Genomic DNA, 24,053 nt, shown 5'->3' on the forward strand with positions numbered 1-24,053 from the left:
AACTTGCGGTTCCTGGTGTTCAATGTAAAATCTATAAGCTGGCCCCGGTCTGCCATGGCCCCGGTCTGCAGATGGGGGCTTTTGAGCCACCATACACCTAGAGCTAGGACGTGTTTACTTACTCTTCATCCACTATAGTTATGCTGTCTTTACATATGTCCCTCACACAAAGAAAAATCAAGACAATAGAACAAGAAATGTTGACGCTATATACAGGGGAAGTATGGCTGTCATGCACTTGGAGGACTACAGCGTTCTTGATTTCCAAGCAATCTCCAGATCAGAGAAGGTAAGAGTTTTCTGGAAAGACAGTACAATCTAATTAGAAACTCATCTTATTATGCAAAACCTTATACTCTCAAAATTATTGGTTTTCAATGGTAATCTTAGAACCTATAAAGCTGCCAGTTCAAATATACTCTATTTAGTTCAGGCTGTTTCATCAAGTCTAGTGAGATGCTTCCCTTTAAAGACTCTGTCACTGTCCTGTAATTTATGTAATATCCTTGCCAAGTCAGAGTGGTGGGTTTTCAGCATATTCCTCTCAACATGGGGCACATGCCAAGTCTACTTTAGCTACACCCCTGCCACCAGCAGGTATCTGTTGTTGTTCTGCTGATTTAGTGGTCCTCCATGGAGAGAAGAGCAGAATAGCATTGTACACATTTGGACACATAGAAAAAGTCGGCTCATCCAATCCCTGGCCACAGCGGTGATTCATCTCAGCAAGTGATTGACTTCCTGCAAGTTGAGGATTTCCAGGAAGTAAGAATATATTTATATACATACATATGTGTGTGTGGAACTCTATGGCAAAAACTTTATTATTTCACCCTGCGAAAGATAGATCTAAATAGTTATATAGTCTTCAGAAGGCCCCTGGTTTGTATAGTCGTCCTAATCAGTCTCATTCACAAAGCTCGGCATAGTACTGCACCATCCTAGCTCTCATCTCTCATCTCATTCCATTACCCAACCTGTGCCAGCAATCTAAGATTATTATCTTCTCTATTCTGGACCTCCCATTCACATCTCCAGGACTTCTCCTGAGCTGCACCAATTCTCAAGAATGCCCTTCCCCACACGAAGGTTATCCAGCTCTTTAGGCAGCATATCACTTTCCCTAAATGTAATTAAGTACAACTCACTTTTCACTAATGTTATGTTATCCTCCAAGTACTAGATGTCAATTACGTATTGTCTGTATTATAATCAAAATTTATTACAGTGAAGCCTCATGCCAACCACTCAAAATTCATTTAAAAATGTCCCCTGCAAACAATGGCCCAAATATATGAAAACTGGTGTAATCTGCATATGCCTAGTGCAGTTTGCCTCACTAATGTGTGGTTAGCGCCAGATAATCCAATAGCGGCGCACGCTCTATGTAAATCTGGCCGGTTTTCAGGATGTGACACAGTTGCACCTTTTTTTTCTTGGTTCACTTTGCTTTATGATGTTGAGACACAATTGTGGCAAAGTGCAGTAATAAATGTGGCACAAACTCCAACTACCGCGCCTCTTTATATGCACAGTTTTTGAAGATGTCAGACAAAATGCAACCGCGACACAAAAGTGGTGCAAACACTTAATAAATACGTATGCAAACTCTAAAGACACTTTTTTTGTGCAAACTCAGAAAAACTCAATGGCATATCTGGGCTAATGATTCCTATTGTAGGAGATGTCCATTATGGATAGTATATGATGGTACATCATGTCATATTTTTCAGATGAATATGAATAATATGGTTAAAAGAGTCGTTCCTAAGGAAGGTGTATAGGTTTCTTTTCTATTGACCAGATTTTAATTTTGATAATTCTTTTGCCTACAGTTTGGGATACAGATCCATATCTCTAGCGGAATTTTCCATCATATTTCCGGTATGTTTTTAGTGTTACTTGTAAATATCAGCTCACCATTTTTATCTTGACCTTGTCTCCATGGCCCTAGGTCCAGGGCTGGGATAGTGGAGCATCGTCGAAAATCTCGAGGATACTGATTGGCCAAAAAGACATTTTGAGGAACCTCAGTGATCCCAGTGTTTTCACAGATGACACGGGCAAATGACACTCTCTCTATGGCGTTCTTCTGAGCTGAGGTGAGCACCCCACGGTTCTCATAATAAAACCTACAAAAAACAATAATTAAGGAGCCTATTAAAAATGTAGCCCTTAGGTTATTGTACCCTTAAGTGAGCAGTTATTGTTTATATCAAATATCTTAATTAACCATACAGGCAGTCCCCGGGTTAAGTTCAAGATAGGGGCCATAGGTTTGTTCTTAAGTTGAATTTGTATGTGAGTCAAAACTGTATATTTTATAATTGTAGTTGTAGACAAATAATTTTTTTTTCCCCAGTGACAATTTGAGTTTTACATTTTTTATCAATAAAGCTTGATTACAGACACCTTACAGCTAATCATTGCAGTCTGTGACTATAGTAAAGCATCCAGAGAGCTTCACCAGAGGTCATAGGGGGCAGAGGGGTCCGTCTGTAACTCTTGGTCGTCTGTAAGTTGGGTGATTGCCTGTATTTTCAAATTATAAAATTTTCCATATATTATGACATCCTCATAAAAGTTCACTTAATAAATAATTATATATTATATATCTGTTCCACAAATTTTTAAAATAGTTTTTTGTCTATACTAAATGTACTTACCGGTCTCCATCCCGAGCCCTACCAAACTGGTTACCAATCAGACATGTAAGCAACTCCCCGATTCTACCATTACGAACTGATGGCTCAGCAACTCCTCCAACCCAAATGTCAATATTTTCTGGAGTTCCATACAAATTTATGAATTTTTGTGCAAGCTCCCTGTTATTCAGCACAGCAGCTAGTTCATTCAGATTTCTCGGTGCAGAAAGTCCACAAAACCTTCTCCAGGCGTTATATCCTATTAAAAAAAATTGTGTGATATAATAGCACACCACCTATAATCACTATAGTAAAGGCAATTCTTCTACACAACTACAAAAAGTAATATATAGTAAAAAAAAAAAAAGCCCACAGACTGTATGTAGACTGTATAGAAATAAACTTTTTGATTTTGAGAGAACATGAACTATGGCTTTCGTGTCTTTGAGGATTTGTGCACAGCATACTGTTGACAGATTGCATAGCAATTACCTGGAATACCATGTTCACGGCCTCGTTGCAGGTTTATGGCTGGTAAGTCAAGACCAGTCCGTTTGAAGAGTTTGAAGAGACGTTCTCGTAACTCATCTACTACCAGCTGATTTTGATGATTGAGTTTAGCTCGGTTTGCCATCAGTCCTCTAAGAAGAGGATCAATTCCACCTATTTGAAAAAAAGAAGAAGATTTTTTTTCTTCTTCATATATCAGGCTACAGGGTGACATGGACAAAGTGTTTGGTCATCCACTTGGCAGACGAGGTTCAATGTGGATAAATGTAAGGTTATGCACCTGGTGGCTAATAATCTACATGCAATATATGTCCTAAGGGGAGTAAATCTGGGAGAGCCCCTTGTTGAGAAGGACCTGGGGGTACTTGTCATGTATCAAAAGTGGCATTGACTCTTGGGATAGGGATGTAACATTACCACTATACAAGGCATGGGTTCGGCCTCTTTTGGAATATGCTGTTAAGCTCTGGGCACCAGTCCATAAAAAGGATGCCCTGGAGCTGGAGAGGGTAAAACGAAGAGCTACAAAAATGAAAAGTTGCATGGAGGGTCTTAGTTATGAGGAAAGATTAAAACAACTACATTTATTTAGTCTCTAAAAGAGACGACTAAAAGGGGACATGATTAACTTCTATAAATATATGAATGGTCTATATAGAAAATATGGTGGGAGAAAGTTGTTCCAGGTTAAATCAAATCAAAAGACAAGGGGGGTCCTGTCTCCATCTGGGGAAAACAAGGTTTAATCACCAAAGACAACAGGACTTTTCTTATTTTGAGAGCTGTCAATCTGTGGAATAGTCAGGCTCAGGCGCTGGTCACAGTAGGGACAGCAGAAAGCTTCAAGGGTCTAGATGCCTTTTTACATCTAAATAACATTGATGTTTATGTTGTAACATAGAATTCGTTGCCTTAAATCTCTTCCTCATCCAATTCCTTCCATGTTTGAACTATGTAACTAGGTAATTATTGATGTTGAAAATGTATTGTGCAGAAAATGGCAGGGCTACTGATGACATCAGAAAGACCAGTTCAATAGTATAACATCAAATGCTGGTATCAAAAATCATATTACACAATAAAAAATATTGTAACAATAGTAAATACTACAGAATACTGAGAGGCTTAATGACTGGCACACCTGGCGCTCAACATGGCAGAATTACTACAAGGTTTTGTGCAGCAGAATTAAGTACGTTACCTTGTCTGACTACTCTCCAGCTATTGAAGAAGGTCATATGAAGAGGGGTCGTTGGCTCTTGGCTCACAACTGTGAAGACATTGGCCACTCTTGGATCCACAGACTCATTATAACCCCTGTAATTTGGAAGAACTCTGGGCATCTGTGACCCCAACAGTAAAGGCAGCCAATCTTTGTATGTTATTTTCTGTAAAAATGAAAGATATAATTGTTAAAGTGTACCTCACTGTTCAACAAACGCTGAATGAAGCAGTCTAGTCTGTGTCAAAAGCCTCTCACTCAGCGAAACCAGTTTCCTACACTCTACTGATGAGACGCAAAAATATCAAAACAGTGCTGTCTGCAGTAGGGAATCTGGTCCTTCTGGAATAGATATAATCCCATAATGTAATTAGGATTCTTAAAAGTCATGCTTGATTTTGAGGCGGCTGCTATACAATGTAGTCAAAAGAGGCATTGTTTTTCTTATTCCATCCTGGAAAATGTATATTCACATATTACATAAGGTTTAAATTTGATCTAGTGACTTGAAATCTTGATTTTCTCTCTGATCTCTCTGAGCTCTTTGTGTGACTTGCACTTGTTTGTGATCTTGTGGGTAGAGTCTTAGTAGCTGTGACTCATCCTCAGGCTTGAAACGCGTCTCTTCCCTGTTATTTGCCTGTCCTTTTACTTGGGGATAATATTTGAGCCCAAAGTTCAACCATTTATTTTATGTAATATGTTTTAAATGTCTGAATAATTCAACACATCCTTATGGTAAAAATGTTCTCTATTCCTGCATATGGAGGTGGAAATACCCATCCCCTCTCCATAGGCTTCTATGTAATCTGACGCTTCAGTGTGCCCCTGTCCATCTCACTTTCAGTAGAGATTTTAGAGAGAAACTCTATATATTGAGAAGGGAATGGGCATTAGAGGAGATCATTAATTGTAGAAAGAATAATTTTACTTTGTTTACATATATATACATGTATATAATCTATGTTTACAAAAAATTTATTTTTTGTTTTCAAAATACGAGTGAATAAAGTGGCTATATATGTGTGACCAGTTACTCCATTTAACCCCCACAATAAGAGGCGTACTACAGTGGTAGCAACCATAGTTGCCCTTATGGGGCCTGCAGTGTCATGGGGCCCGCCCATCCAACCCGCCACACTAAAGAAAGGAGGATGTGCACCATTATATACATGTTTCACTGCACATCTTCCAAAGTACACAGCTGAGCCGGTAGCTCAGATAAGAAATGTCGGGGAGGGGACAGCAGAACAGCAGGGCTAGGGACAAAGAATTGACAAAGAATAAAACATCACCTGTAAGATTGCGCCCACAATCTTCCTAGCCTCTTGATACAATGTTTCACCGGTCATTCTTGGATTTAACCTCCGTAGTGCTGTTGCTATGCGATTGTGTTCACGTACAAAGAGTGTGTGAAAGGCCGTGAGACCAGGATGTTCACTGACACGAGGGTCCCCTATAGATAATAATAAACACATGACTTGTATAGGATCTTATAGTCTACTATATAAAATATTCACTAATAATGGAGGGGTCATGAGAGCTCTAAACTAAAGCAATGTCTGAGATGGAAGATTCACAGAAGGTTGAGTGCGACTGACTGATAAGACTTTAGACCCTACTTTTACTTGATTATTAACAGTCAGAGTAAACAAAATTAATAAAATCTATCTCAGATCTGTACCTCCCAAGAAACAGGGGATTCCAGATGATCTATTAGTCAGGACACAAAAGTCTTCTTCTGCTGTTTCGAATGGCAGATATTCTCGTCCATTGTCTGTGAAGTTCTGGTTGATCGCCATGAGCCCAAACTGATTTGTATTGTTACGTAGCGCGAAAGCCAGAGGCAGGTCACTGCCATACACTTGACTCCCGTCAAGGAAAGATGTGAGGATGTTTATCTGTTCACGGATTGGAGATTCTGGGTTGCATACAGGAGAGGACCGGAAAAGGGGGATACAGTCGCTACGATTTGTAAAACGAGGATCATTTGGTGGAATCTACAAGGAAAAAAAGATGCAAAGTGCAAATGTTAATGAAAAAATCCTGCTGGAAAATACAGTCAAAAGTTGATAACTACAATGCGACAAAATCAACTTGTAACTATAAATATTAGTTTTACTTGTCCTTAAGAAAGGGATCATCTGATCTGGACATTCACATTTAGTTTAATTCATCTGTTAATTCAACATGTAACCATGTTGTTTCTTAGAAATGGTGGCCAGCTGTCCTTGGATTCAACCGAATTCGAATTGTTGTCTGGGAGTTACTACATGTCCCACAGCCGTCCTGTGGTAAAGAACGCTGAATAGTGCAGTGGTGATTGTATCCAAGGACTACTAAATCTTTTTCTAAGGGACAAAAAGGACAACGGGTTGGCCGGGAACCCGGGGCTAAATCATTTGTACACGACCTGCTTCTAAGGGTTTCATGTGTAGCAGAGCAGCTAATCTACTCAATGGCAGATCTTCATATAGGCCTTTGGTTCCTGGGGGCCCATGCCTGCCCATGAAGATCGGCAGGTTAAAAAATAAAGTCTTCTCCTTCCTGTCCAGAAGCATACACTATGACGTGGCGGGGGCCACCGCTGTGTGATGTCATAGTGTTGCACACGGGCTGAGGAGAAGATAGAGCCGCAGGGAGAAGAAGTGGGGCTCTGCTGTTGACATTTCATTTATGGGGGCCTCTGCTGAGGACATTTCGTTAAAGGGGGGCTCTGCTGTGGACATTTCATTAATCGCGGGCTCTGCTTTAGTCATTTCACTGTAGGGGCCTCTGCTGTGGCCATTTCATTAAAGGGGGGCTCTTCTGTGGAGATTTTATTTATCGGGTGAGGGCTCTGCTGTGGCCATTTCATTACAGGGGGACCAGTACTGTCGTCGGATGGAGGAGATCAGGACTTGGGGCACGAGGTTGGTTTGGACGCCAGGGGGGGCCCTAGTTGTGTGAACAGCCCAGGGCCCATGGGACACTAAATCCACCACTGGATCTACTAAAAGTCATCCCATTAGCCAGGTGATTAGTTTTACCCTACTGATGATGTGCTGTTGCAATATTAATCCTGCTCAATACAAGAGGAACCATGAGAGGAAATGTTCAGACATTTGATATAGGGACAGCATAGCCATTTTTTATAACATGTAAGTGAAGAAATGTATATGTATTGTAGCTGAATTAAATGAAATATGAATTCAGAGACAGGAATACCCCTTTAAATGTGTCATCCCAGTTATAATAAATGGACAGTCGTAGTTGTGGTCCCTATAAATTATTTGCTGGAGAATACCCGAAGTCCTGTGTTATTCCTGGAAAAGTAGGATAATTTGGAAACTTGATGTTCGATAGATGTTGGAAGACAGGTGTGAGTTATGTAAATAGCTGTGATTGCTGCATATATTAGTATCAAATATTATATGCATGACTTATATAGGAATGTGGGGAGACGACAATCACTATAGCAGTGATAAAAATGTTATAAAAATAACAGATATATAGTAAAGGGCAATGCTGGTCAGTGATTTCAATTTAGCTGCATGAAGGAGATGGAGAGGGAAAGGTCTGGTAGAAGTTGTCCCCCACCAGTCATGAAATCTCTGAATCCCTTGTGTATTTGTATTTGAGTGAATAACATGGCTCTAGATGAGGGACCAGTCATTCCATCCCCCACTGATTAAACATGTAACACTATCCAATAAATACAATAAAAAAGTTAAAATGAAGAGAAGGTGGGTCATATACTCTGACATATGAATTGATGAGCTGGTTGCACATATACAGCCACTCCATTTACTTATGCTTGGATATCTCAGACAGTCCCATAGAGAATAATTTCACCCCAATTCTTACATGTACAAGGAATCGTTGGGAGTAGACTCTGGGAGATGAGTCTTATCTGAGCAGTCGGTCACAATATAGCAGCAAAACTCAAGGCAGAGATTTTCTGAAAAAGCTTGTCCACTGGACTTGCAGAAGATTGAGCTTTACCTTGAGTGGGAAGCAGGGGGGCTCTCTGGCACAGCTGGTATCACAGTCTATACCTTCCAGGAAAGTTGCCCTTGCAGGAGTTTCAGGGGAAAGATCAAGGTCATGATCCGTCCATTGTCCCCACTGCATAAAGATCAGCGCCCGACCATTGTCTAGGGTGATGTTTTCTGTAGGGAATCTAACAATTTCATTGGATACTTGACGTGCCTAATTACGGGAAAATAGTGAGATCATTAACAATTGCTAGGATTAGCATATTTTGACCCAAGAAACATTGTACATAGGAGCAAAGTAAAAAATATCATCAACTTATACTTACCAATGGAAGACGAAACCCATTAATTCTACGACTCTCAGTCCAGCCGCGGGGAAGAGACACGCCATCCTCATACTGAGCACGGAGCAAACGTGTAAACCCAGTATTAGAAGCACCAAGACTGGGATTTCTCCTATAAATTTACATTGGGAAAAAATAATTATGTTGAACAACTTCTATTATGAAATTCTTAAAGGAAATTTACCATCAAAATCCATCATGATAAACCAGAGAGACTTACTCATAGATCCAGGCACCGTTATTTTGGTAATTTTCTTATATTTGTTATCCATAGCCTCCTTCCTTCGAAAATTAACTTAACATCTTAAAATATACTAATGAGCATAAGGGCTATGGGCCCTCTGTGCTGTAGCTTCACAGGCTGTTACACTGTGCAGGACCATTTCCCCTCTCCCACGTATAAGATTAAAGCTGGCAGAGGGAGGGGGAGTGCTGAGGTAGCACAAGGGAAGGGTAGGGCAGTGTAACAGCCTTTAAAGCTGCAGGAGAGGGGTTCTGGAAACACCCCCAGAGCACTTCAGACTCAATAGCATAATGTTAAAAGTTGATTTTAAAGGGAAAGAGGCCATGGATATCAAATATAAAAAGATTATCACAGTCACAGTGTTTGGATCTATGAGTAAGTGGCATTGGTTTATCATGACTGATTTTGGTGATTAATTTCTTTTAACTTTGATGCACTTTCAAGAAAACATACATGGACCCTTTGATAGTTACCTGGATTTATGCAGTTATTACTAATATAATGGAATCTGATGTTTAGATTCCAATTAAAGACACACAATAAACTTACGCGCAACACCTGTTTTCCCCAAATATAAGACAGTGGGGCACTTTTACTAAAAAAAAATGCAGTCTGTGCTATGTGTAGTTTGTCTGTGTATCGTGCAGAGGGCAACAATTTCAGGTTCTGCATGAATCTGGCGTCCCCTGCACCGCTCCAACAAAGTGCACTACTTTTTTTTGGTGCACCTTTAACAGGGGACGTGAGATACTTCTGTTGGACACTGCATGATATATGTGGCACACGATCCCACTGAGCACTGGAACGACGTCGGGACAAAAATTTCTGTACCGGAAGAGAAGTTCCAGTGCACAGTGGGATCCCGTGCCACATATATCATGCAGTGTCCAACAGAAGTATCTCACGTCCCCTGTTAAAGGTGCACCAAAAAAAAGTAGTGCAAGCGCGACACAAGTTAGTCACGTGCGAAACATATGTGGCGCGGACAGTTCTTAAATACATGTGCAAGCAGTTTGCACATAAAAGAGCATGCAACATCCAACAGAAAACTGGTGCTTAGGTTCTTCTACTGTTTGCCGAGACCACAGTAATAACTTCTCACCTGTTATTGCACTCTCCAGTGATGCTCCGGTATGGACTGTCCTGACAAGCTTTTGGGAGGTGTTGGGTTGCGCAGCCCGAAAACTTGGAAATAGAATTTATCTGGTTCTTTGTGAGTAGATCTGAAATACAAGGTTTGGCAGTAATGAAAAAATCAGCTTAAAGCCTAAGATACTCATCCGATAGCTGAATGATGGAAATGGAGATGAAAAGCGAGTAGTGTAGAGCCTGCAGTGTTTTGGACAAGTCTCTCATCAAAGTACAGCAATGTGCATTGTGTGCTGGCTATGTCTGGCACTGCAGCTCCAACCAATTTACTAATCATATCATGGAATATGTGGTCAGGGTCAGCTCCAGGTTTCAGTAGTCCCCTGGGCAACAGAGCCTCCGTGGGCCCCTTTGCAGTGAATTCACGTGGCAGCATTTGAAATTCAGAAACTAAAACAGTCTCTTGTTCCCTAAAATATTCCCTAGTTTATCATCCCAAACAGTCCCCCCTTGATTATTTTATATACAACCCTCCTCACCCCCTGTGGATTCATTAGATACAGGCCCCCTCAGCCACATGAATTCCTTATGTAAGGTCTTATGTGGGCCGCCCCCAGCAGCTCTGGGGCCTGGCACTTGCCCAGATATGCCTAGTGCTTGCGCCAGCCCTGTATGTGGTACAATACAAGATATGTGAACCCTCATTTTTATGTGCTACCCATTAATACTGCACTCAGGTACCTGTAATATTGAAAGGATGGTCATAAAAGTATTTGACTTTTCCTTCCAGAAGCTGGAGGGTGGTGCCCATGTAGTCAGCAGCTCTGATGGCATTTCTGCTTCCTGCTACAGGCTGCTTAAAGTAAGCCATGAGGTCACGGGCATCGACATTCTTCTTCCTCAAGCGTTCTTTCAGGCTAGATAATATTAAAGCATTAGTTACAGTTAACGGGGTTTTCCAAAAATGTAAAGAATAGTGAGGGGTTGACAACCCCTGGGGGACAGATCATGGAACCCAAAGCAGTTGGCTCTGTGCTCCCTGTAGTGGTTGGAAGCCGAATCTTCAGGTGAGAAACATGATTTACAAACCATCAGACACTTAGAAAATATTCTCTGGATATGCCATAAAAGTATTTGGTAACTGAAACAGGTCTGTCACATCTCCTGACTGTATTCCCCATGAAATAATAATTTTGGATAATCTTTTCATATCTTTTTCTATGTCTTTATTATTTCTTCTATTATGTGACGTGACATATGTGAATAAATTGACAACAAGTGTAACTATCAAAGATCTTTAACCTGCGTGCCAAGCATTGATTGGTCAGTGTATGATGGTGCAGGACCACGTCCACAACTAGTCACACCCAGTTGTCAATTTATTAACACAGTTGTAGAACAGTAACAAAAGAATGACACAACTCGGGTGATGTTTCCTAGAATATTAAAGCAAAATCCAGAAATATGTATTACTGGCGTTTGTCAGGTTTTCTGCTGTTATAACAGAAGTGTAACGGAAATAAATGGAGAGCAGAAGATCAACAAAGACTTTAGACTTAGCTTCCAATCTTGGTTTCCGTTACACTCTTCTAAAACTGATGCAGGTGTGAACTGAACCTTAGTCCACTACGTCTACAGATAACTGATTCATACTTCATGGCTAGCCAACACGATAGACTCTTATCACTAAGTCCTGTTACATTTCTATATTTAGATGCTGTCATTTATGACTAAAGTTCCGCCAGCTTTCCTGTCTTTCTCCAAGCTACGGGATGGTGCGGTGCCACATATGGTCGCCTGAATGTAGCCTTAGGCTACATTCCCACACATGTATGGGGGACGTATATACGGCCGACGTATGTACGGCCGATATACGTCCCCCATACACTTCTATGTGCTCACGGCCCTGTACGGGAGCGGTACGGTGCAGCACACGTGCGGTCCTATCTTTTCCCGTGATACGGCGCCGTCCGCTATATCTTCCTATGGAGAGGGGCGGGGTGAGCAGCGCTCACCTCCTCCTCCTCTCCCCGCGTTGCCGTGTGCCCGCCGTGCTACGGTGCGGCGGGCACACGGCAGTGTGCATGTAGCCTTACTACGTTGAATTTACAGACAAGACTTTACATTTTGTGCAAAATCCTGGGTCTAATACAATACTGTTCAATGCATGATATATGTATTCCATAAATCTGGCTTCAAAAAGTCACAACATTTAGCAATTGCAACATTGAAGTCTCAGTTACACATAGAGTTTATAATATTTTATGAATTTTAATTCACATTTTCCAAAGTGGGAGGTAAAGGGGACATAGTTAGGGTACATATCGCCGTGGGGGCATACCGCCGTGCGCTGGAGAGGAGGTGACCCATCCCCACTCCAAGCATGATCTATCTTTACCCCGTGTACGGCGCAGATCAGTGCCACACACGCGTGGCACCGTACTGCTGCCGGGCCACCATTGTTGTCTATGGGGACGTAAATGCGGCCATATATACATCCCCACGGACGGCCGTCTGATTGAGACCTTAGCCTGTAAGCCAGATATCAAGTAAGATATTTTAAAAAGCCATGAAAATTGTCTTAATCTCCATCTAGTAAAGCAGTAAATCTAAGGTCAGAATTTAAGATTCACCAAGTTTATTACACAGTCACATATTTTCCTGATTAAATGTAATGATAGTTTGTGTGGTCACATTGAAACACATGACATTACAGCCACGAAACTTTATAAAATTTATAGCTACTGGACTATTGGCAGCAAAAATTACATACAAATTGCAGGACTAAAGAAAGCACAAACACGCTTTTTGGGTGCCTCGGGGCTCTTTTACATTGGCGCTCTTTAACACATCTGTGGTTTTGTGATTTCTAGCCATTGATTTTCATGGGTGTTTTCACATTGGTTTGTATTTTCATTCATCCGCTGTCCTTGGAAAAAAATATCAAACATATCCTATTTTTATTCACAGACGCGGATCACGGAAGGCAATTAAAGTCTATGGGGGACATTGATTATCGTGTCTCTCAGATTCGCCTATTTTTGAGCCTGGTTTGTTCCTTTTCTTGTCTTGTGACTTATGATTGATCTAGTTTTACCTTATTAAATGCGTTTTGGAATTGTCGCATATTCGATTAATTGCGCCTAATTTTGACCCTAATTTGTCTCAAATTATAACCCTATATAGTAGATCTCATTTGTGACCAATAATGAGGCAAAATTGAGAAAAGGTGACAGAGCAATCAGGGCTTCATTCTTGCACAAAAAAAGTAACTGCTTGTACAATGTTCAGACTACATTTTGTGCAGAGACTAAAAGTCAAAGATATTTATATATATATATATTTAAAAAATATCTTGCTCAAATGAGCCTTTGCCATTTTTATTATAATGTATAGGAAATGGAGTCTAATAACATTTTCAGATCAGCACATTAAGATGGACAATAATCCCACTCAGACAGATGATCCTATAGAAAATGGTGAAGTCGTTACTTGAAATGTTTTACATTTTAAAACCGTGCTGAAGTATTTTTTATGTTGCATTAACCCCTTAAGGACGCAGGGTTTTTCTGCTCATTTCTCGCTCTTCAACTTCAAAAATCCATAACTTTTTCATTTTTACATGTACAGACCTGTGTGAGGACTTATTTTGTACGTAACTTTCCCGTAATGTTATTTACTTTAACATGCCGTGTACTGCGAAGCTGAAAAAAAATTCCAAATGTGGAAAAATTGAAAAAAAAAGTCACGTTCTTGTGGGCTCAGTTTTTTCGACTTTGACTGTGCAATCAAAATAACACCTCAGCTTTATTCTTTGGTTCGGTGCGATCGTGGTGATACCAAATTTATATAGGTTTTATTGTGTTTTAATACATTTTCAAAAATTAAACGAATGTGTACAAAAAAGAAAAATAAAATTTTGCCATCTTCTGACGCTAATAACTTTTTCATACTTTGGTGCACGGAGCTGTGTGAGGTGTCATTTTTTGCGAAATGAGCCGACATTTTCATTGCTACCATTCTGAGGTCTGTGTGCGACATTTTGATCATTTTTTATTTAATTTTTTTATGTGATGTAAAAAGGTGTAAAAGTCGCATTTCGGACATTTGGGCGCCATTTCCCGCCTCAGAGGTCACTGCCGGTCATAACCGCTTTTATATTTTGATAGATCGGGCATTTTGGGACGCGGCGATACCTAATATGTTTGTGATTTTTACTGTTTATTATGTTTTATATCAGTTCTAGGGAAAGGGGGGGTGATTTGAATTTTTAATATTTTATAAATTTTTTTTATTTTTTTAAACTTTTTTATTTTTTTTTCCACTATTTCTTAGACCATCTAGGGTACATTAACCCTAGATGGTCAGATCGCTCCTACCATATACTGCAATACTTCTGTATTGCAATATATGACATTTTTGCAGCACATTCATTACAATGAGCCACTGGCTCATTGTAACGAATCTGCAGAAGCCATGTAGCCTCGTGTCAAACGAAGACCCGAGGCTACCATGGCAACCGCGCGCCGCCGTTTTCTAAACGCCGCCGGAGACTTTGCCGGCGGCAATGAAAAGGTTAATAGCCGCGATCGGTGCAAGCACCAACCGCGGTTATTAGCGGTGGGGGTTTTCTGCAAAAACCCCCACCCTTGTATGAAAAGGACTCAGCCCGTGAGGCCTCTTCATACACTCCTTATACCTCTGCGCCGTAGAGCTACGGCGCAGAGCGTTAAGGGGTTAAGTTAATTTTTCATTTGGAAAGCGAAGACCTTTGTTTCCAGTAATGAAAAAGGAGGTTTTTTTCAAGTGCAGCTGCTCAGAGCAGGTGTATTTTTGCTACTTTTTAGGTGCAAAATTGTGATAGATGCCGTGCAAACATCTATGCACGGCAGATAAGGTGCAGACATTCAAAATCACTAAGCGCCGGACTTTTGCTTGCGCCCAAAAAAGTCGAAAATTGGAGACAAATTTAACAACTGCCCCAAAAGATTGCACAAAAAACGTCAAAAGCTATGATCAATGCAACATCTGTTTTTTTCATCGATGAGGCTTAAAAACCAGGTAATGTTCGCTCCTACCATATACTGCAATACTTCTGTATTGCAATATATGACATTTTTGCAGCACATTCATTACAATGAGCCACTGGCTCATTGTAACGAATCTGCAGAAGCCATGTAGCCTCGTGTCAAACGAAGACCCGAGGCTACCATGGCAACCGCGCGCCGCCGTTTTCTAAACGCCGCCGGAGACTTTGCCGGCGGCAATGAAAAGGTTAATAGCCGCGATCGGTGCAAGCACCAACCGCGGTTATTAGCGGTGGGGGTTTTCTGCAAAAACCCCCACCCTTGTATGAAAAGGACTCAGCCCGTGAGGCCTCTTCATACACTCCTTATACCTCTGCGCCGTAGAGCTACGGCGCAGAGCGTTAAGGGGTTAAGTTAATTTTTCATTTGGAAAGCGAAGACCTTTGTTTCCAGTAATGAAAAAGGAGGTTTTTTTCAAGTGCAGCTGCTCAGAGCAGGTGTATTTTTGCTACTTTTTAGGTGCAAAATTGTGATAGATGCCGTGCAAACATCTATGCACGGCAGATAAGGTGCAGACATTCAAAATCACTAAGCGCCGGACTTTTGCTTGCGCCCAAAAAAGTCGAAAATTGGAGACAAATTTAACAACTGCCCCAAAAGATTGCACAAAAAACGTCAAAAGCTATGATCAATGCAACATCTGTTTTTTTCATCGATGAGGCTTAAAAACCAGGTAATGTTTGCAATGTTAAACCTTCAGTGTTTTTTTTTCGGACACGGAGACAAAACAGATGAACAACACAGACAAAACCAACAGCTTCACAACTGAAGCGGAGCACCAACATTGAAAAGAATGGTTCAGTAAGGCATCAGAGTTTTTATGCAAATTCATCCAGGAAGATCCACCCACTGGACTCCTAAGCATAGAACAGCTGACAAGTCTTTTGCATCAAAGCAATATACATCTGCCTGCAGAATGAAACCACATGCAATCTATTCTGCATTCTGCAGATTATTCTGCATGACAAATTAGTCATGTGCGACACACATGCTGACACTTCTTAAATACCTGTGCAAGCAGTTTTGACATACAAAGTCTGACAGAAAGCTGGCCCAGGGGCTTTAGTAAATATGGGCCACTGTATATAATTTGCTCAGCTCCTCCTGCTCTATAACATGCTGTCTGCAGACAGGACACTGTACAATCTGCTCAGCTCCTCCTGCTCTATAACATGCTGTCTGCATTGTTATAATATGTAAAGCTTTTCCAATGATATGGAAGAACAGTACTGCAGAAATTTACCTGGACATTTACTTACCAATTACCATTGGTCATAAAAGGGTTAAGGAACATAAAGGGGGCAATATAATAGAAATGGCAGTAGAAAAGCGTTTTTTAAATAAATAATATAAAAGAGTAGATTATTATATTATATTGTGACACAATGGTACTCAAAGGAGACAGAAATTACCTTGACTAGAAGCTGTGGGGATCAGTAAACCTGCCAGCAGCAGTACAGCATATATAGGTTCAGAATTCATCCTGAGACACCTAAAAGAAAATGCAATATGTGACTACAGCTGTGACTATCTATAGAAGATAGTGAGCGCCTCTTCCTCCTCCTTCTGACAAGTTCTCTATTTACCGTGTAATTTATAGGACAGATTTGGCAAGCGATGTATAGTGCTGTGTAATCTGTGCGCTATATGAATAAAGGAATTATTATTATTATTATTACTATAGTAATTGTCCTTAGTTACCCCCAATTACAGGAAAGGAACAGGAAACTTAAAAAAAACTTGGCAGATATTGTGGAATCTGCAGATTCTTCTAGATAACATTTCATGGGATCGTTAAACAGGTAAAAAGATTGAAAGTAAAACTATGTACATGTAGATTATGTACAAGATGGGTACAAGATATTACAGGGTTATATACAGGATAGTATACTCCGTTATACAGGATAGTATACTCCGTTATACAGGATAGTATACTCTGCTCCTCTTCATATTGATCCCAGTACTGTTCTTCGCTTGTCCTAGGGCTCACCTAGAAAAGAAATGGATAATTAGCTCCCATGCTGGGAGAGGAAGATGCGGGTGTGTATAATTACCAACATGTGCGCCGTACATCTTTTCCCCATGCTCCGTGCTACTAACTATAAATTTCTTTTCTAGATGAGTTTCAAGACTAGCGGCGGACAACGCTGGGATCAAGATGAAGAGGAGGACATGGGGACATGGAAAGTGAACTGAAATGTGCAATTTGCATGTGTCGATGGTCCCAGTTGGCTCAAGTGACCAAATACCCTCCGCCTTCTCTATTCAGAAACTCGGAATTGCAGGCATCAAAAGAGGTAAAGTAAAAGCATTTCGTAAACCAAACTGCATGAAGACATAGACCTGACGAAGCGCCCGGTTGTGGCGCGAAACGCATTGTCATTTGTATCATACAGATTTTATCTGTATGTATTTTATCCTGATTATAATATTAAATTGAGTCACTGTTGAGCTTTACGTATAGCCGTGATTCCTTGGGCTGCGCCAGAAGAAGTCCCTATTTTTTATCTGGTATCCATTGAGGAAATTACACTCCACATCTTTTGGATCCACCTATGCATTTTCTACAACCCGAGGAGAGCAAATCACCCACGGGCAAGGACGGGGCAGCACCCAAAAACGTGATCTGATAGTTTTGTGCCTGATAGCACCACCACTAAAGGTGAGTGGAATACATATATGAATTCAAATACACTCAAAAGAAATCACTTTTATTTGCACTAGGCAGCGCCTGTTGTTTTTTCTTTCCCCTGACTTGCATGAAGACATGGATGGAGGAGAGCATCTCCTGCTCTTTCCAGTTCAAAAACCTGTTTTCCAGTAATAAACCAAAGAAAAAGCACAGAACATGTAGTGAAGTCCATTCCGGATGTCTGATCTATTACACTGTACAACATAAACCTGCCATAGTCGCTATACAGATACTACTCATACAATCACCAAGTGGTGCACAATGTACACACAAAGCCTGTATTATGCCTCAGTTCTTACCCACCACCTGTCCTTTTTCCCAAACTTTTACTATGATTGGAAGGAGTACATTACCAAATCCTTTATAAATCTCAAGAGGTAGTCCATCTAGTCCTGGGGAAACATTTCCTTTACATGAAGCCACCGTCTCCAATTCCACAGCTGTATTTGTATGTGACAGGACGTCCCTCTCTTCCCTTCCTAACACTGGAAATTGTATTTTTCCCAAATATTCCTGTATCTCCTGTAATGGGGAATCCAACTCCGAAGTGTAAATATTATTATAAAATTATTAGAAAATTTCCTTAGTATCTTCGTCCTTAGTTACAACCTCCCCAAAACTATCTTTAATAGCCAGGATTCTAGTTAACTCCTGTTGTTTCTTAATCTTCTGAATTAGCCCCTTAGAGGGTAACCCACTTTCACAGTGTCTTTTCAGATCTAGGAAGAATTATTTTTGGAGTACCTTATTACCATATTTTTCGTACTATAAGGCGCACAAAAAATCCTTTAATTTTCTCAGAAATTTAAAGGTGCGCCTTATAGTCCAGTGCGCCTTATACATGAACAATACTTACAGACAACAGCTGCCTTGAACTGTGCACAGATCTGCCACCTGCTGGTCATTCATCCTTATAATCAGGTGCGCCTTATAATCTGGTGCGCCTTATATATGAACCTAGATGTTTTAGCAGGCATTTATTGATGGTGTGCCTTATAATCTGGTGCGCTTTATAGTCCGAAAAATACGGTAGTCAAATATATATTATACTCTTCCTGTGCCTTATTGTAACTTTCAAGGGTACTCTGCTTCTATTACCGGTAATCTGGACTTCTTTTTCTCTTTTTTGTACTTCTTCCTTCAAATGCTTTTCCTTTTTCACAAATTGTTTACGCATATTGATAATTTCTCAATTCAATATTCCTCTTAAAAAAGACTTCAAGTTGTTCTAGAATATGCCCACATCTTGCGCATGTCTGTTGACCTCTATAAACCAACCCAATTCCTTCTTAATCTTGTCTTCATCTGTTATTAACGACAACCAGCATGGGTTACATTTCCAGTACCTCCTTGCCTCTCTGTTATTCCTCACTAATTTGATGACTACTCGTGAGTGATCTGATATAATAATACGGTTATCATAACACATTTTCGCAATACCATCAATTTCCAATTCATTTGCCAATACCAAGTCAATTCTAGAGAAGGAATTGTATGTGCAATTATAACATGAATATGCCAACGCATCCCCCCTTCAGTTTTCATCTACATAAATGAGACCCACCTCCTCACAAAACCTAAAAAGGGCCAGTTTCCATATGGCCCAATTGGGTTATTTTACTATTACGTATTCGATCTTTGATGTTAGAGAAGAATGAGTTAAAATCACCCATAATCCATACCAGACACTCTCCCACCTTAGAAATAAATTGTAGTAATTGACGCAGTACATCATAGCAAAACGGTGGAGGAATATATACCCCTGCCACTACACATTTCTTGCCCTCCAATATTCCACATAAAATAACATATCGTAATCCAATCCAATAATCCAATCCAGGAATCCAATCATTTCAATTTAATAGATCCATGAAACAAAATGGACACTTCTCTAGCAAAGAAAGAAAAAACCGAACTATATCCCTTTTTAATTAAATACAAAGAATCCTTCTCAAGATGGGTTTCCACTAAAATGACAATAGCTGGTAGTTGTTTTCCAATATAGTAAAAGATAATAGAACGTTTAGTGCGGTCTTTCATTCCTCTAATATTCCAAGCTATTAATCTGGTTCCCATTGATCACCACATATAATGGAAGAGAACAAAAACAGTAAAACCGCAGTAAAACTGGAAAAATACCACAAAGAAAGTTTTACCTCCAGCACAGGGAGCCCTCCCCCCTCCCCCACTCCATGTCCTATATACATATAGAACTCTACCTACTGGAGCCACATATCCCCCATCACCCCTGCCCATCTCCACGACAACCATACATAAACAAATACATAAAATATCACATTTTTGTTTTTTCCCCCTTTTTTCTTTTCCTCTTCTTTTCCCCCATTTACAGTCCCTTTGAATCCAACCATTCAGATATTTGCTCTGGGAGACTAAAGAAGTGGGATTGACCCTGATATCTAATTTTTAATTGCGCAGGGAAGATAAGTGAATATGGAAAACCTTTTTCCCTTAAACTTCTTTTAACTTCCACAAAGCTCTTTCTTTTTGGTAAGGTATCCCTAGAAAAATCAGGGAACAGAGAAAATTTTGCTCCCTCAATTGTTAATTCTTTTAACTCACAGGCTCTCCTGAAAATGGAATCCCAGTCCCTGGATAGGATTGTGTTACAAATAATCGTTTGAGGAGAATTACCAGGAATATGAGGAGTTCTAGGGATCCTATGCGCCCGCCCCACATCAAAATTCAACGATAAATAATATTTCCCTATGATCTTAACTAGAGATGAGCGAACATACTCGTCCGAGCTTGATGCTCGATCGAGCATTAGCGTACTCGTAACTGCTCGTTGCTTGGACGAGTATTTCGCCCGCTCGAGAAAATGGCAGCTCCCGCCGTTTTGCTTTTTGGCGGCCAGAAACAGAGCCAATCACAAGCCAGGAGACTCTGCACTCCACCCAGCATGACGTGGTACCCTTACACGTAGATAGCAGTGGTTGGCTGGCCAGATCAGGTGACCCTGGGATAGACTAGCCGCTGCCCGCGCTGCTCGGATCATTCTCTGTCTGGATGCCGCTAGAGAGAGAGCTGCTGCTGGTCAGGGAAAGCGTTAGGGTGTTCTATTAGCTTACTGTTAGGCAGGAATGATTCTAAAAGAACCCAACAGCCCTTCTTAGGGCTACAATAACGTTATAATTTTTTTTTTTTTTTATTTGCAGCTAGTACCATATTGTGAGGAATTTGCAGGGGGACTTGCTACCGTTGTGTTTAGCTCTTAGTGACACACATATCCACCTCAAACACCAAAGTGGGAAAATTTATTAGGGGTTTGAGTAGAATTAGGCACAGTCTGCCAGTTTCTTTTTATTTTACGTTTATTGTTTTAATAACTCAGTGTCATCTCATCTGGCATAGTAGTGTGCTGTAATACTTGGCTAGAAAATAGCCATAGGAGAATACAAACGGCTTAATTACGCCTACAGTAGCATTATATATATTTGATTTCTGGTTGATCTGCTGGTGGCTGTAGTTGTTGCAGTGCATCTACTAGTAAATTGTGAGCAATTTGGAGTCAGACTTGCGACCACTGTGTTTTAGTGACGCACATATCCATCGCAAAGACCGAAGTGGGAAAATTTATTAGGGCCCGGGGTTGTATTTCAATTAGGCACAGTCTGCCATTTCCTTTTTTATTTTACGTTTATTTTTTTCATAACTCAGCGTCATCTCATCTGGCATAGTAGTGTGCTGTAATACTTGGCTAGAAAATAGCCATAGGAGAATACAAACGGCTTAATTACGCCTACAGTAGCGTTATATATATTTGATTTCTGGTTGATCTGCTGGTGGCTGTAGTTGTTGCAGTGCATCTACTAGTAAATTGTGAGCAATTTGGAGTCAGACTTGCGACCACTGTGTTTTAGTGAAGCACATATCCATCGCAAAGACCGAAGTGGGAAAATTTATTAGGGCCCGGGGTTGTATTTCAATTAGGCACAGTCTGCCATTTCCTTTTTTATTTTACGTTTATTTTTTTCATAACTCAGCGTCATCTCATCTGGCATAGTAGTGTGCTGTAATACTTGGCTAGAAAATAGCCATAGGAGAATACAAACGGCTTAATTACGCCTACAGTAGCGTTATATATATTTGATTTCTGGTTGATCTGCTGGTGGCTGTAGTTGTTGCAGTGCATCTACTAGCAAATTGTGAGCAATTTGGAGTCAGACTTGCGACCACTGTGTTTTAGTGACGCACATATCCATCGCAAAGACCGAAGTGGGAAAATTTATTAGGGCCCGGGGTTGTATTTCAATTAGGCACAGTCTGCCATTTCCTTTTTTATTTTATGTTTATTTTTTTCATAACTCAGCGTCATCTCATCTGGCATAGTAGTGTGCTGTAATACTTGGCTAGAAAATAGCCATAGGAGAATACAAACGGCTTAATTACGCCTACAGTAGCGTTATATATATTTGATTTCTGGTTGATCTGCTGGTGGCTGTAGTTGTTGCAGTGCATCTACTAGCAAATTGTGAGCAATTTGGAGTCAGACTTGCGACCACTGTGTTTTAGTGACGCACATATCCATCGCAAAGACCGAAGTGGGAAAATTTATTAGGGCCCGGGGTTGTATTTCAATTAGGCACAGTCTGCCATTTCCTTTTTTATTTTACGTTTATTTTTTTCATAACTCAGCGTCATCTCATCTGGCATAGTAGTGTGCTGTAATACTTGGCTAGAAAATAGCCATAGGAGAATACAAACGGCTTAATTACGCCTACAGTAGCGTTATATATATTTGATTTCTGGTTGATCTGCTGGTGGCTGTAGTTGTTGCAGTGCATCTACTAGCAAATTGTGAGCAATTTGGAGTCAGACTTGCGACCACTGTGTTTTAGTGACGCACATATCCATCGCAAAGACCGAAGTGGGAAAATTTATTAGGGCCCGGGGTTGTATTTCAATTAGGCACAGTCTGCCATTTCCTTTTTTATTTTAAGTTTATTTTTTTCATAACTCAGCGTCATCTCATCTGGCATAGTAGTGTGCTGTAATACTTGGCTAGAAAATAGCCATAGGAGAATACAAACGGCTTAATTACGCCTACAGTAGCGTTATATATATTTGATTTCTGGTTGATCTGCTGGTGGCTGTAGTTGTTGCAGTGCATCTACTAGCAAATTGTGAGCAATTTGGAGTCAGACTTGCGACCACTGTGTTTTAGTGACGCACATATCCATCGCAAAGACCGAAGTGGGAAAATTTATTAGGGCCCGGGGTTGTATTTCAATTAGGCACAGTCTGCCATTTCCTTTTTTATTTTACGTTTATTTTTTTCATAACTCAGCGTCATCTCATCTGGCATAGCAGTGTGCTTTCATACTTGGCTAGAAAATAGCCATAGCAATAGGATAGCATCGTTTGGTTTTAAAAACTAAAAAACACAAAAAAAAAACAAAAAAACAAAAAAAAAGTTAAAAAAAAAATTCAAGTTATAACTCTCATTTTCAAAATGTTTAACCCGAGGGCTAGGGGTAGAGGACGAGGGCGGGGACGTGGGCGTCCAACTACTGCAGGGGTCAGAGGCCGTGGTCCTGGGCGGGGTGAGACACCACCTGCTTATGAGGGAGCAGGGGAACGCCGCAGAGCTACACTCCCTAGGTTCATGTCTGAAGTTACTGGGACTCGTGGTAGAGCACTGTTGAGGCCAGAACAGTGCGAACAGGTGATGTCGTGGATTGCCGACAATGCTTCGAGCAATTTGTCCACCAGTCAGTCTTCCACGCAGTCCACCCATGTCACCGAAATCGGCACTCCTCCAGCTCCTGCACCTCAGCCTCCTCCCCCCCAGTCTGCCCCCTCCCAGCAAAATTTGCCATTTGAACCGGCATACTCTGAGGAACTGTTTTCTGGACCCTTCCCACAGTCACAAACCACTTGTCCGGTTGCTGATGAGCAATTTTCCGATGCCCAGGTTTTCCACCAGTCGCAGTCTGTGGGTGATGATGACCTTGTTGACGTACTGGAAGAAGTGTGTAAAGAGGTGTCCGACGATGAGGAGACACGGTTGTCAGACAGTGGGGAAGTTGTTGTCAGGGCAGGAAGTCCGAGGGGGGAGCAGACTGAGGGATCGGAGGATGATGAGGTGACAGACCCAAGCTGGGTTGAGAGGCCGGGTGAACACAGTGCTTCTGAGACGGAGGAGAGTCCTCGACCAGAACAGGTTGGAAGAGGCAGTGGTGGGGCCAGACGGAGAGGCAGGGCCAGAGCTGGTGCATCAGC

At 40.9% G+C, this 24,053-nt stretch overlaps 1 protein-coding gene across 1 annotated transcript; it reads right to left on the reverse strand.

The window, feature by feature from the left end:
• Positions 1–369: 369 nt before the first annotated feature.
• Positions 370–18,987, reverse strand: LOC140117093 (eosinophil peroxidase-like). Its single transcript, XM_072133526.1, has 15 exons — positions 18,909–18,987; positions 18,417–18,529; positions 18,164–18,332; positions 17,190–17,265; positions 10,773–10,948; positions 10,045–10,165; positions 8,681–8,810; positions 8,362–8,568; positions 6,062–6,377; positions 5,673–5,833; positions 4,357–4,543; positions 3,138–3,308; positions 2,667–2,904; positions 1,921–2,132; positions 370–741 (listed from the first exon to the last, which is right to left on the reverse strand). Exons 1-15 carry the CDS (start codon positions 18,985–18,987, stop codon positions 545–547), a joined length of 2,553 nt encoding a protein of 850 aa, XP_071989627.1. The 3' UTR covers positions 370–544.
• Between the last annotated feature and the right edge of the window lie 5,066 nt (positions 18,988–24,053).

This window comes from Engystomops pustulosus, chromosome 2, assembly GCF_040894005.1.
Source record: "Engystomops pustulosus chromosome 2, aEngPut4.maternal, whole genome shotgun sequence".
NCBI classification, from domain to species: Eukaryota; Metazoa; Chordata; class Amphibia; order Anura; family Leptodactylidae; genus Engystomops; species Engystomops pustulosus.